Source organism: Gymnogyps californianus, chromosome 5, assembly GCF_018139145.2.
Source record: "Gymnogyps californianus isolate 813 chromosome 5, ASM1813914v2, whole genome shotgun sequence".
Lineage (NCBI taxonomy): Eukaryota > Metazoa > Chordata > Aves > Accipitriformes > Cathartidae > Gymnogyps > Gymnogyps californianus.
In genome coordinates this window covers 36174452-36190713 of record NC_059475.1, presented here as the reverse complement: position 1 = coordinate 36190713, position 16262 = coordinate 36174452, and the positions used below count along the sequence as shown (strand labels likewise).

Sequence of the window (16262 nt, the reverse complement as noted above, 5' to 3'; positions counted from 1 at the left end):
TATAGAAGGATAATGGGCAACAATAAATACTACTTTTCAATAGGAAATAGTCAGCCAAATAGTGCTATGAGTTTGCTATCAGAATAAAATAAAGTAACACTACACTTTTAGAAATTTAAGATTTTCATTCTGTATGAACATAATTTTTGTCTAAAAATTCTAAGAATACCTACATGGAGATGACTAGCCTCTCCAGCAATATATAGAGAGTTCACATGTGCAATGAAAACATCTAAAAGATTTTGAGGTGTAGCAAGCCATTCACTTCCTAGCTATGGAGGGAAATTAATTTTCTGGGGCCTTTTTGACACCAAGTGTCAAAATAACAACAGAGGTTTAATTTTACTTTAAGGAACATAGTCAACTAAAAGAGTAATTCTCTGATGCTTACAATTATCACATTCCTCACCTGTTATAGAGAGGGACCTCAACAAGTCAAAACAAATGGATTGCTTGGTGAAACAGTCCTTCCGTCAACATAAAATATATTATACTACAAAAAAATACTACCTCTTTCTCTATAGCAACGGAAACGAAGGCAGAGGTTAATTTCACATTCAGCAAACAACAGTTTTCATTAAGTTACACACTTTTTATGGAAGGACAAAAAAAAAAAAATCTATTCCTTTCCTCACAACTTCATTATAGAAAAGATTTTTTCATATTGACCATATAATACTTGCCTCAATTACAATGATTAAAGAGAAAATTCAAACTGCAGATTTCCTTGTCAAGGCAAAATATGTGAGGAGATCCTACACGCACAAGGTTATCTTTCATGACTTCTATGTTAGTTTAACTAGGAAGCTTCCAATTCTGCAGATACTATCATGAACTTTAGTGGTTAAAACAGAAGACAGTCTTTAAATATTCACCAATCAGGTAAGATTTAGAAGAAAACCCAACACTGTGTTTATAACTAGTCTTCTTTTTAACATTGTAGAGATACAATGCTACACTTAGCAGATAAAGATACCAGCACATTTACCTAAGATACAGCTGATGAACTCAGATTCTACCCGGATAAACAGAAGTATAACATCAATTATGGAAATGACTCTATAATTGTGTAAAAGACATACCTACTTTAAACTAATGTATACTACATGTTAATTATGCATCATCACATTATTCTAGACGTTCCCATTACGGAATTTGAAGAAAATATTGCACACACAAAAATGTGTTACAATCCAACCTTAGTCAATTATCCAAAAAGGAAAACTACAAGTGTGGTTGCCAGAGCAACCTTAATTTTCTCCCTCTCCATCAATGTTTCCACGTAGCGCAGCTATGCAGACACTTTCTCTTCAACAGAACTAGTATCTCATTCAGTGAACATGATGGGAGTTATTCCAGACAATAATTAAAAACTGTATTATGAAAAAGCTGCAAGCTTTTAAGACTTCTGCATTATGTGTGCTGAAGTTGAAAGGCATATAATGAACAAAGCGTGGAAGCTCAGGAAGAGGCACAACAGTATTATAGTAAAGGCATGATAATGCTGACCTGGAAAAGCAGATTCTATAATTGCTCAAACTGAAAAGTTCCTGCAAGATGAGTCACAAGTCATTTTAGTCAGTGTTTCTCAAGTGGTAACCAATGATACACCTTATTTTCTAAGCAACTATCTTGAGATTCTGGGATCCAATTTATAGTTGCAAGGTAAGTTAAAAATGAACTGTGATATGAACCTATATGCAAACGTAAGCATCCCAATAAATTTGTTATACCCTTAGGTCTCTGTGCATAAAATATGAATAATAATAATACGTGCCTATTTGAATACATATTGTAAAATCCAATTTATACATATGAAATATCCTGACAAATTAAAACTTCTGACACTGGAAAATCTATAATGAAACTATCAATATTCAGATCACATTTTGATTAATAAAAAAGGGAGGGTATTACTCACTGACCAACAAAAATAAAATCAAATACTGAATAGACTGCATTCATTCTAGGATACATATTCTGGGGGAAATTTTCCACTTCTTATAAGTAAAGTCTGTATTGTGATGCCCAGATCCAAGTCTCTGCAATCTATCTCCTACAGTTTTCTGTCTTAACTTCCAGACTACCTCTTTCCCCTTCCAGCTTGCCAGTCTCATCCTAGTATCTCTACTCACCATTTTCTATCTAAAGCTCCACCTCTCACATCTCCATACATCTTTCCAGCTCTTGTAGTCTGCTTCATATTCCAGTGGCTTTTCTTTCACATTGCCTCATCATCAAAAAGGGGCTCAGGAGACAGGCTCCTAGCTTTCAGTTTCAAAGCATCCTTGCAAAGGTGATCCCCACCTAACCAAGAGTAACTTGTGGCACCCGTTAATCAGTGGAACTTAGTTTTGCCCCAGTGTTATTGTCTAACAACTTTGGTGGCTTCGGTATCTTCGGTGGCTTTGTGGAAATGGCACATTAAAAACTTGGTCAGCACCAGAAGATGCAATAGGTACAATAAGCACTAAATTTGCAAAGTCAGAAGCTGCTAAAATCTGAAGTCTGTACTGAATATGAGAAAAAATAGTTTTGTTTCAAAAGTTTTAACTTCCAATTTCAGATAGATTTTCCCTCTATCAGCAAAACGTTCATCCTTGCCAAATTTGTCCCTGTTCTAAAAACAGGAATATCAGAGCCAGAATTTTTAAACTACAGAAAATTATGTATTTCATTCAGAGAAATCGCTTACAATTATTAGATTCAAACAAACATCTGGTATAGTAAATTTCAAAAAGCAGATAATTTTGGCAAGGAGGCATGGGGTACATGTTTTCAAAATCAAAATGGTAAGATAACATTGACACTACTTAATTTTTAGTGGCTTTTATACTCCCATGATCACATTTCACTTCATTTCTCTTGTAGACAATTGTTTCCTATGTTACAGAGGTCTTCCAAATCTGTCAAAATGAAACGTCATCATGTTCACAGTATGTGTTCTACTTTATTCTGCTGAGTGCATAACATATTTACTCAAGGTGATGGGATAAATTAACTTTCACAAACTATGACAAATGCAGGGGTTTATAATGAATTTTTTTAGAAGAGTTTCATTTTAGCCCTAATTAAGCAGAGTGTTTTGTAATGTGTCTAAATTTGAGCAGGAGCTCAGTCTTGCTGAATTTTTAGGGCTACAAAGCATCTTGTTGATCTCTGCGCACATTTTGACTATATAATACCATGTCCGTGTCCATGTGCTGAAACAGAGGTAAAGAGATTTTCACTGTATTCAATATACAGAATATGGTCTGTGGTAACTTCTTAAATAAACGCGAGAATCTTTGGATCAACATGTGGAATTAACAGCATTCTGCAGCTGACATGAAGTCTAAATGATCCAAGTTCTGAGAGTGAAATTGTATTGATGAAAATAATAGAGTGCCAATACAAGACATGGCAAGCAGCAGTGAAAAAAACCCAACACAATGAAAGAAAAGAGTCTTTCTGGCTATTCAAGCTATCTGATGAGAAAACAATCACAATGTAACCATATGATTAAAGGAAAATAAGGATGAAAAGCACCCATTGCATCAAAAATATGGAAAATAGGAAGTCAACGGAGGAGAAGAATGGGGAGAATTTTGCTTAATGTAAGCACCAGAGCACAGCAGCGATACTTAAAACTTCATCAAGAATTTGATTATAGAGTATGACATGAATATAGGTATTATAATGTGCAAGTTTTTAAAACATAATTAAGCACTGAACTGGAGAATATCTTCATACACCATGAAGAATCATTCCAAGCTTCCTTTCTGAATGAAGATGCAATTGTCAACAAGTGGTTCCAGAGAGATTAAAGCGCTTCTTGCTAGCTCTTTGTGTGCTTGTATGCACCCTGTAGAAAGTTAATGTTTTATTGCTCTTGTCCTTTGCTATCATTCCCTAGTCTGCTACTCCACCTTCTCCAGCACTGGCCATGCAAATTTTTCATTACAGGGTGATTTTTCTCCTACTGGAATTTTTCTATTTCAGGAAATACATACTTTAAAGATAATCTTGCTCCCATTGTCTGGGAGCCTTAGGAGTACTGAAATTGATATTTTAATACAATTTCATAGGATTTCAGTCTCTTCTTTCTTGTATTTTTTATGCTTTTCTCAATCTTTATATTTTGACTGTCTTGCACTGCAGACAGGCTCCACACTGAACGGGGAGAATTCCTTCATGAGGACAAAGTAGCCAAGAAGAAGATTCATGAAGACACACAGTACACACACAGTGGTGAAACCATACATTTAGCAGCTAAGCACAAAAGACTGAAACATTTCAAGTTAGGCAAGAGTAGTATCAATAATTAACCACAAGCTGGGAGACCTTCATCAGTAAAACCACATGGAAATGCTGAAAAGCCTGAACAGCTCATTAGGAAAGACTGACTAATAAACCCTTGCTGACCTTGGCTGCTCCTTTGAGCTGCAACTCCACTTCACCAGACAGAAGCATACATGATACAGATTTTCTTCTGTTTGTGCATGCTGGGACATGAAAATCCAGCGAAGAACACACAAAGCAGCTAGCCACCTTACAGATGCATTTCATCTTGTAAAGGTTAAAAACAATAATCTCAGCATCCTGGGGCAAAATTTAATACCAAAAGTCAGCATATTATCCACTTCTTAAATGTGGTTTTGTTAAGTACTGGGGCATATCAAAGCTTTCAACACTATTCGTCATTGGTCCCCATATTTTAATAGTAGATTTCAAAACATAGTGACTTCTGACAAATTGTGAAATCCTCCCTATTCTATGCAAGAATTCACACATGCACACACAAAACTGAGGGGGTGGGGGAATTAAAAAATTTCTTTTTTCCAGAAAGGAATGATAAAGATCCCTACCTAAGAGCATCCAGGTCAGAAATTTTTCAATTGAATCTGTACAAAAAAATTCCACTTTGTTGTAATAGACTATCTACAAAAGAAAAGATTTAGATAAATTCAAATATTTTAAAATGTTTTGATTTGGTGTTAAAGCATCTAATTTCTGATGTTCTTTCTGAAGCTGAAATGAAATTTCACTTTTACATATAAGTAAAAGACACTTTAAATTTTTAAAATAAAAGTGAAATCACCCACTTCTATAAAAGATTTTTTTTTAATAAGCATTCTGGCATACAACAGCTTTCAACACTATTCACCATTGCCTCCCACAGCCAAATTACAAATTTCAAAATGTAGCAGGGAGAAGCAGCACCTTTTGTTATACTCATGTTATAATTAAAGAGCAACAGCAGCATTCACAAATGGAACTACAAGGACCATGAGGGAAAACGAATGGGAAAGTGAAAAGACAAAGGGCCAGGGAAGGACCTGCAAAGCACAAGAGATGTAAAAACAGATTTGTAAAAGAATGAAAAGTTCATCACATAGGTAAAGCTTTATTACTTCACTCAGTAACTGAGAAAATGTTTTTATGCCTTTATGGTCTCAGTACAAAATAAAAATGAATCATTTTGAAATTATCAGACAGTTTTGACTGGTACTATGACTTTCCCTTTCATGTTCCTTTTCCTTCCACATTTTTCAACCTTCTTCTGTGGCACTTTTAGGCACTGGTCTTTAATCTTAATTTATTATATGAAATTGTTTTCAAAGTTAAGCAAGTTCTTCTGTGAAAAGGAAACGTCTTTCTACCCACTTCTACATTTCAGCTCTCGAAACCATCACAAAAATGCAAAAATGCAAATATTACGAAGGAGACCACAAAGGTCACTATGAACACCCCATGATACATTCTTCTCTAAATGAGGCCAGCCTGTTCCTTCATAATGTCATGGGCAGTTATATACCAACTGCATTACCATTCACTATTTCTTAAGTTTCAATAATATGTTCATAACTGTGTTAGATGCAACTACAGGTATTTCTTTCTAAAATTTGCAATGAGATACTTGGAGAGATGTAGAAATATTATTTTATTATATAATATTTGTTGTATAATTTACAAGCTATCTATAGTTTACATTTTATTGTTATCAAATACCTATTATTTCTCATAGAGTATATTATATAATGTGCATCATGTAATATATAGCAATATTATTACAAAAAACTGTGATTAATGGCTAAAGACACTATTATTCTCAGTTTGGGAACATGTGAAAGTTGTAGCGAGTTGGTGGAAGCCTAATAGCCTGTATCAGAGAGAAAGATCCATCCATAGGGTACAGAGTTATAGGACAACTTAGGACTTTGATTCTATCTTCCGAAAGCAGTATGAAACTTCTATGTAACTGAAGATGAAGGAATATTTAGTACCCTTGTGCTAAAGGGAAGAAGGAGAAATTAGGGAAAAAACTTAACTTTTTTACTCATTTTATCAGATGAACTCACAGAAAAAAAAAAATAAAGTATGCTACATCCTTGTGCAGCTATGTGTTGGATTAACTGTTAAGTACTGCAGTCAGAATATTGCCTTCAAGTTAATGCCTTCCTTTCAGAAGTCAGTAGTCCATTTACAATATTTTGATTTAATGTTAAGTCGTTGTCATCTACTTAGTTGGTTATTAGATACTGTAGACTTAGTTCTGTAGGGAAAATACTATTAAGGTGATGACAGCTACTACTTATCTATTGAGCAACTCCAATTCTAGTTCCATAACGTGCAAGATAATTTCTGACCTAAAAGTAAGACTGTGCCAGATCCACAAACAGTGGGCAGGATGTTACCACCACACATATTCTCAGAGTTTAGAAGGAAGTACGAAATTTGCACACATATAGAGCAGCTGTGACATGCTTTGGGAACAACTTCTGAAAGACTTAGCTGACATCTAGTGGCAGGAGCAGGAAAAGCAAAAAATTCAATGGGAGAACAGAAATCGTTTAATGTCTTAAAAATATATCATTCAATCTGTTGTAAATAATAGGTGAAAAATTCAAGAAATGCTTTGAACACAGCAACTAGTCAATGTAGTTAAAGGTAAACGCGTAAAAACTAATTATTTATCGCTACTATATTACCCTTTCTAAAAATTATCTTCATGTGGATGACTCAGTTGAATTACATACATTAATGAATCCATTAAGAGATGTTATGAGTTATTCTGATTGTTATGCAATATGATATGGTACAGATTCATCAATAATTGACTTGGTGGAATGAATGTTGTAATCTTAATTTAGTTAATATACACGCTACATGACCAGAATTGCACAAAGCTTCAAGTTACTGTGATAACAAAGATGGCAACATAAAATAAACACAATACTGTCATTCATTTTCCCTATCCAGTGATTGTTTTACATCCTTCAAGACTGCTATGTTCACTGCAACTTCAATTGTCTACAGAATCAGCACCAACCCTTTCAAACTGGTGGTATGGGTAAAGCTCTGGTTGTACTCTGGGTATTCCATATGAAGTTTATAGGCAATGAACATAGCACTAACAAATCTTAAAGAATAAAAATCCATTAGGAATTTCATTCATGTAGCCAAGGAAAAAAATAACTTCCAAAAGAAACAGTCCAGAAGTATAGGACACTTTCTATTGCTAAGAGTAAGCAGATCTCTCACTTATAAGCCACTATATACAGGTTTCAAGGGACAGATTCTGGATAATCTTGCTTGTCCTCACGTTCAGAGGACAGTTTAATAATTTGTTGAGAACCTTCCCCTACACATACCCTCCAGGGCTCCTGAAGATTCTTCTAGGCATTCTAGGAATAACAAAGAATAAGGGTCTCACTCCTAATCTTTCACTGAGAAGGTATGATGATCAACCTTCTTCATAAATACCAGATACGGGATTTGGATCAGTTTGCAAAAGAGCTGGTTCAGAGAAATTTCTGTCTGTAGGTTCCTTCGGTGCATAGTACAAAATCACATTTAACCCAAGTATTTCCAATAGTTGGGGTATCTTCCCTATATGTTCCCATATGAAATTTTACAATGTAAAGTTCCATATGTACAGCAGTATGTAGTAACTAATATTTTTTTATCTTAAAATACATCTTCCCTTCCTTCAATAATGAAAAGCCACAAGAAAGAGAGTATACGGACAATGTCTGGCCTTCTCTAATGCATTCCATTTTTACCAGTGCAAATGCTGGTAACATAAAGAATGAACAAAAATCATGTCCCTTTGCTGTTATATTTAAATATTACAGACTGAAGCAATTTCAGGGAAAGCAATAATTTTTAAATGAATCACAAAACCCAGGAAAAATTCCTTTGAAATTAAAGACAAAATAATAAAGGCTAACAACAGAGATGCGGAGAAAAAAATTTTGTTCTTTAAAATGTTTGAACATCAGGGACACAGGAGAAAGAACCTCTTAAAGTAGACAGGCTATTAAAAAATGAAAAAAAGAAGTTTGAAATGACACCCTTTCATTTAGAAAACTACTAAAACTTAGAAACAGAACTAACAATTTATGATTTACCAAAGCAGCAGGATCATGTAGCAGCACCTGACTCTCAGATTTCACCCACTATAAAAAATAACATGCTACAGTAAGATTTGACATTCTCTTCACAAAATGAACAACTTAGTGTTGACCTTCTTTGGACACAGGACATATTAAGAATATAGGAATTCAGTATTTTCAGCCTAAATGTTTTTTAGATTATTAGTCTGGCACTATATAGAAATTTTCACATGGCATTCCACATGTTCCAGAGAAATAAAGAGCTCCAAAACAACTGTACAAACAAAAAGGATTCATCTATGACGGGTCACATTCTAGTACAAGGAATTCATTGTCAAGGACATACAGAAAAAGAACAGGAATACTACTCAGATGGCATAGCATTCAGAAGTCACGGAAGCATGTGATACTATAATTTATTCATCGGTACTATACACCATAACCTGTGTGCAGACTGTGTTTCAGGAAACCCTTAAAACACTAATTGCTGGAAATGGTATACTAGGGCAACATTTTTCAGTAATTTAGTCACTATGCATCTTTTATGAACCTGATGCCTTACACCAGGCTGGGCTGAGGTCCAAAAACAGAAAAGCAAAAAGCAGCACACGGTTAAGGAAGGGGCACGGAAGCAGTGGCAGTAGAAGCAACAAGGAAGAGACAATGAAGACACTCAGACTTGCCAAAAAAACCCAAATCAAAACAAAAAGCACCATACAGGAAGAAGGCATTACCCTTACACTCTGTATTTCTTACATGTGTTTTCTAAGCACCCACTGCTGGTCACTGATGGAGACAGGATACTTGCTTCAACTGGCCTTTGGTATAGGAAGCTTTTATGTCCTTCAATATTGTAAAATGAAAAATCACATTGTATCTCAGGAATCATCAGTCTTACAAACTTAGAAACAGAACTCTGTGCAATGTCTCCAGTAACTTATGAGTAACTCCAAAATGGAAATCCAAAAATCTTGTTTGAATTATGTCTTGCATACAATAAACATATTATTTTTATGAATCAATTATTTTTCTGATCATCATGATGTAGACCTTATACTTCACTGCCATTACCTAAAAGGCCTACAAAACATTCGTATCACCTTTTCTGGTTTGCTTTTGGAACCACACAGTGTAAGATAAAACAGTACCAAACATGAAAATAATTGCCATATGCACGCAATATAAGAAAACACGATCTGTAGGAAACTGCTGCTAAGAGTGCGTAAGTCTTCTACTACTCATGGACAGCAAATATTTGCATTTTAGCTTGTTTCTAATTATATTTACATACATATATAAGATGGTGAGATTTTATGGTGCTGAAAGTTACATCACAGTTTCACTTTTCTGGAAACAACCCACTCACAATTTCCTTACTACTGAACAAGATAACATATAAACACCATCAATCCTTAAGACACGATGCTATTTGAGGAAAACTCAAATAATCCAGATAAAAAGTAATAATCTGATTTAAGAGAGAAAGTTTATATCATTCAAAGTTATGAGCAGCAAATAAATGAATCTACTTCTCCTCTAGTGTCTTTCAGATGTACTCTTATGGAAAACAAAACGTGCAAGACGAACTTTCTTTTAATGAAAGACGAAATTGGAGATATGGGCGATTTTTCATGGATGCCTGCCAGTACTTGTCTCCTCTGCCTCTACTGTTTCCAGGGTTGCTGGAGATGCAGAAACACGTTTTTCTCTCTCACTGAGACTATGTATTCTCTGAAATACCCTCTCAAAATGAATAAATCCTCCTTGCATCCACCTACTGTTCTTGTGGGGGAGAGTTATGCTGTTCTTTGTAAGAGGTATTATTAATAATATTTATTGTACATTACTGTTGTATTTACTTTAGTGCTAGTTGCATTTCCCTGTGCTGAATTTTAAGAGATGCTGCACACATCAGAGACTCTTTGCCTGTCCTGTCCGCTCCACAAGCTGCTACCATCATTCCACCTCTGTCTACTCAAAGACCTCACTGAGCTTTCTCAACTTCGTAGGTTTTACATCCATTACGTCCTGGCCTTTGTGCAGACACAAAGACATAAGCACTATGTGTAATGCAAACACTGTACTTGTACAAGTCTGATGATTGCTATATGTGATCTGCCTAATGACATGGTCGATGTACCAATATACTGGATTATCAGACTCCCTGTGTATGTAAATTTGGTTTTTTTCCATTCTGTTTGCTTTAATGATGACAAAGAAAATACAGAATGTTTTCTACTTGATTACTTGTATACTAAGGATTTAGCATATGGACCTGTATTAGAACACAGTGCAGCTAAGAATAATATATGCTTAAGAATATATCACAATTGGCAAGAAAAGGAAGATGCTGTTAATTTTTCTTTAAACTAGGACAGCTCAACAAATTCACTTAAAGTTATACCGCCATTTAAGTTCCTGCTTTTATGAGAAAAAGACTTCCTTGTAATATTTCACTTTGCTTAGCTGAGTCAATCATGCCAAAGGAAAGTGAGTTCTAATATTAAACTTTGTTATTTCTGATTTTGACAATTAGACAGTTGGTCAAGTTTACACTTACAAAACCAGACATCAATAAAGAGTGTTCAATCAAAAATTTCAGAGTCTCACAAATGGAATTACCATACTTATTTTTCAGTCTAAAATTACAGAAAATTGCTTCTACAGAAGCATGTTTCACTGAGAGTGAGTAGTTGAATGCCAGTGCCTTAATATAATAAGCAAATGTAAAAGTACTGCACTGCTAAGTTAGAGGGAAGAATTTAAGAGCACAACAATAAGCAAAACTACAAAGGGGAAACATGTAAAACTGCTTTTTGTCATCATATATGAGTGCATGTATGGATTTTAACTAGATTAATTTTAACTGAGTTGGCAGTTAACTGAAAACAACTTTTAGAAAGAAACAATTAAATTCTTAACATTTGATGGAAAGTATATGATTGCACTACTTAAATCTGTAAAATGCACTAGAGTCAGGGAAAGAAAAAAAATCATTACAAAAGTATACCTTTAATGTTTCAATTTCTTCTTTGTGTTCCCTCTTTAAATGCAAAATGGCAGCTTGGTACTCTGTAAAAATAAAAAAAGTACATTCCATTAGAGTCAGAAAACAATGTGCCATCTTCAGCATAGTATATTTCATACACCAGCACCACGTCCAGAATGCAGATGTCGGCTCTCAAATAAAAGACCTTTACAATGGTGATGGAAAAGAAAATCTGAACACAGTAATTAGCATTATTTTCTAAGTCCACATGACCAGACTTTCCATGGTGTTTCTGAGAGCAGGGGATAAAGCAAAGAGGTCTTCCATGCTGAGAGGGGAAAATGGGGGGAAGATACATCAGACTGAAATAACAAGAGGAAACTTTAGTTTTGCTTAGCTTTGCAGATAAATGTAGAGCTGATAGTATATTATGACATACACATGCGTGCACACACACACACACCTGAATTCTAAAAAAACATGCATTAAATACAATGGTTTAAACTGAACTGTAAACATATAATCACTATACACATGTAAATTAGATAAAAGAGCAATCACAAATACAAATGAAGACCTGGAAAAGTACCCAAAGGCAAGAGATACAAAGAATTCTTTGACAATTCTATCAGATGAAGATTAATTGCAGGGTTTAAGTACCTTCACAGGGTACTAAATAGCTCTTCCATTTAGCAAGAATATAACAAAATCAAAAGGCAAAACAAAATCCAAAGGTATAACAAAATTGAAAGTATGAAACTTAAAAGTCAGAGAAATTTAAATCACCAATGAAAAGATGAGGAGGCTGGGCATTGATTACACAGGTTTAGTGATGGCTGTACTGTTAAGGTGCAGATTTACCAAATGGACCCCTAGACCCTGGGTCTCATACTATGGTTTCCCTCAATCCATACCATGGCTACATTTAGCCAGACAAAGAAAGAGAAGACCTTTCATTACAGCTATGTAATGAGTTAAGAGAAGCCTGTCTTCTGTAAGACATTGGCCCAGAAGCTACAGCCCTCCTAAACAAGCAACTGGAGTTCATTCTTAGACCATCAAAGCCCCACTTCTATCTGCTTCCAAATCAAAATTCATCCAAAAGTGTATTTCCAGTGCCCTGGCTTGGCTTCTGCTTCCTTGACTGAAAAAGGAATCAAATCCTAATTTAAACAAGGACTGAAAATAGTCCAAAGACTTTAAATTTTACTGTCAATGTTCTCTAACACTAAGGGGTTTGTATGGTCCCTGGAACAGTAGAACCAATAAAACAGCATTAGAACATCAAAGCATGGACCAAAGCACCAGATCAGTAAAATATTCCAGTGCTTAGGTGTTTTTTTTCTTTTTTTTTTTCCTTCTTTTTTTCTCTTGAGAGCACATGGAGGAAAGAGGAAAGGAAAGATAACCTGGTCGTTACCCTGAAATCTGTATGATGTGGAAGCTTTTAATGCAAAGCTATTTTTTTCAAACGCAGGTGAAGCTATATGCAAGCAGCAGAATTGATATACAAAATCAAAAGGAAAAGAGATTGACATTTTACAAGACACAAAATAAAACACATGGGTGATTCCAACTAGTAACAGTATCCATCTAAACTCCTCCTTCCTCTCTAACAGGGCTCTACTTAGAGCTTTCCAGCATGGGAAAACTGCCTGACTCCTCTGCTGGAATCACAACTGGTTAGGTCTATGGACTTTCAGATTTTCTGCTGTTAATTCCTTTGACTGGTTGATATTCCCTCTGGACACAGGCTCTGCTTATCCGCTCACCTAAACAGGACTTAACAAAACAGCTGCCTCAGGTCCCCAGAAAAAGTTGTGACCCTTCTGGCACCTCAGCTGGTTAAGCACTCACTCAGTTTGCAGGGCATGAACCTTATGAACATCCCGACTTGAAGTTTAGCTCTTTAAGATCCCATGATAACTGAAGCAAACAACAGGCTTTGAAAATGCTGCTAACAATCAGTTCTTAGTTTGGCTAACAGAAGGATACAGATCTACAGATCTAAACAAAAGATCTACTTTCTGTGTGGGATTGCCCAATGCTTAACTTTCTTTAGGATTTGGGTAAGAGAGTCATAGTTCACATATGCTGACACAGACCTGCACTGGCACCAAAAGCAGATTTTTCACCATGTCTACCCATTTCCAACCCTCTGTTGCTTATTTTCTTATCTTGGCACAAATGTTTGTGCAGTCAGAGAATGATGGAAGAAAGCCCATAGATAAAACCTAACACAGCATAAAAAGTTAAAGAATTTTTTAAAAATTAAGTATATGTCATTTTTGTGACAGACATTTTGCAAGATATCATCATTTTAAGTTATTTAAGTTGGCACATGTTTTTCATTACTTCTCCTAGCTGAAAGCTCCGAAATAAGTTCTAGAGATTGCTTTGTTTAATCTTTGTTCTAAAGCCGAGGTAAGATAGAGAGTAGCAATTATTTTATGGTTTACTTATTCCTTAAAATTATGCTTAGAAATTACTAGACTATAAGAATTAATAAACCTAATTAATTACTTAAAACACTGCTACTGCATAAAAGCAAGTGTATCTTAAATTGATATTTTGTAACGTATTTAATAGGTTGTCTACTATGCAATAAACTGACATTCTACAGCATAAGTTTCTTTTGTTTCTTTCTACCATTATATTTCTTTTTTAACTAGAAGAAACTATCTACTGGATAGAAGCTGACACCGGCAAAGTACCTTTTTTAATTCTTCTCAAGCAAACATTTATTTTTGTGTGTAAGATATTGTAATGAAAAAGAAATCACATCACAATTATAGTTTTGTATAATACAAAGTAACTCATGTCCATTACTTTCATATTTTTTGTGACGTCACCTTAATTTGGTATAATTCTACATGGATAGCTAACATCCTGAGAAAATATCCTGCACACAGAGATGGCAATGTGAATCATTAAAACACTGATGAATTTTACTAGAAAGAATAATTGCAACCATATAATTCCAAAAATCAGTTTCTGAACATACTGTCAACAGAATAATAAAGTTTAATTACGCAATGGTGTTCGGATGCTGCTTAGAATGCTAAAATCACAACAGCAAAGTAAACAATAATGACATGTTAATGGAAGGAACTGTACTGCGAACAAAATATAGGTCAGGCTTTACAAACTACTGAGTTCTTAAATTCCATTTAACTCACAAAACAGATTCATCTAGACTACAGAAACAATCCAGAAATACTGTAAACTCTAAATTATCAATTAGTGATTTGTCCAGGTTACAAATTAACTATGCCAGAGCCTAAGAAATCTGATACGGCTCTCTGTGTGGCCAGCCTGATCCTCGCATAATCATTGTAACTCATCCAGCCTTATTAGTTAAGACACATGAACATATGTGGATAGTTCTCAGAGCCAGCTGAGATACAAGGTTGCAAGTGAACTGTATGACCTCCCACTTCCCGGTGCTGCAATACCTTAAGGACCTTCAAGACCTACACGGAAATAAAGCTTCTAATCACCGAACCACAGAATGGCTGAGGCTGGAAGGGATCTCTGCAGGTCATCTGGTCCAACCCCCCCGCTAGAGCTGGTTGCCCAGGACCATGTCCAGACAGCTTCTGAATGCTTCCACAAATCTCCACCCTCCTCATCCTCTCTGGGATACCTGTGCCAGTGCTCAGTCACCCTCACAGTGGGAAAGTGTTTCCTGATGTTTAGCCGGACCCTTGTGTGTTTCAGTGTGTGCTCACACTGGTCCTGTCACTGGGCACCACTGACAAGAGCCTGGCTCCCTCTTCTTTACATCTGACTTTATAGATCCAAGCTCATCCTGTGCCACAAGGCGACTCTTTACTGTATTCCATGCCAGCACATCCTCTAGTTCATGTAATGTCAGGGGGGTTGTATTTTCTGAGGTCTTAAAGTCTTTCATTATGCTGGATAACAGAAGGCTGATTGTACAAACATCCTGTTGTACTTGCCTGGTCATCAAACAGCCTGCTGGGAAGACAGTGGCTGTAGGGCATAAATAAGTTAGCTATCCCTAATGTAGATATTACTCTGAAGGGCTTTTGAAACAAACAAATCAGATACAAATCAGATGGCAAGTGCTCCTATCCTGAAAAATGATCACAAGCAAATTAGGATTTCATTACTGAGAAAACAATTAAAAATGTTAGTCCTTTACATAAGGCAAACAAGCAAAAAAGTAAACAATCGCACTGCATAGATTCAGCTCCAACCTGCTCTAACTCTTAATCTTCATTTACTGCTTCTAATTTACTACTTTTTCCTTTGTTTTGAGAGGACTCCATCCCAAGAAAAATTTAATAAATGATGGAATTTGTTGCCCATTTGGGCATACTCTTTTCTTAGGCAATTTGATGCTTCCTTCAGTCAATAATTATAACCCACTGCAGCTAAAGCAAACTTTCATAAAACTAGATGTTTTTTCTAAGATAGTGAGACAAAACAGATATACATTATAAAGTCTTAAATAAATACAAATATTTGTTACATATGCCTGTAGTTAGCAATGTATTTTAAAATACTAGGTTAGTGAAAAATGTTTCACTAAAATACCTTTTTTTAAAGTAACATGAAAGTTGGCAAAGTGCATGGGAAGCTGGATAGAGGCCTCGGTGAAAACTAAAGATATACAGTGACATGACAGTGCAAGGTTTCCCTTTTCTATGTTGTTGTTAGAAAAATAAATCAGTAATTGTAAAAAAAAAAAATCTTTTTACTGTGAAACTTAAATGTCCATTTACTCCCATGTTTTGCTGTAGTCGGTAGATAAGACGGGTATCTAACACAGTCTTGCTAATCATATGGATTTATCAGATAGACCAAAACTCTACTTGGACCTCATCATCATGAGAATGATAATGATGACAAAATGACCCTTCCCTCCA

At 35.4% G+C, this 16262-nt stretch overlaps 1 protein-coding gene across 1 annotated transcript in view; it reads right to left on the bottom strand.

The window, feature by feature from the left end:
- FMN1 (formin 1) overlaps positions 1–16262 on the bottom strand; it is a 189729-nt gene that overhangs the window by 110535 nt on the left and 62932 nt on the right. Inside the window, exon 4 of the mRNA XM_050898323.1 lies at positions 11389–11450. Within this exon, the coding sequence (XP_050754280.1) occupies positions 11389–11450 (62 nt within the window). The remainder of the gene's footprint in view (positions 1–11388; positions 11451–16262) is intronic.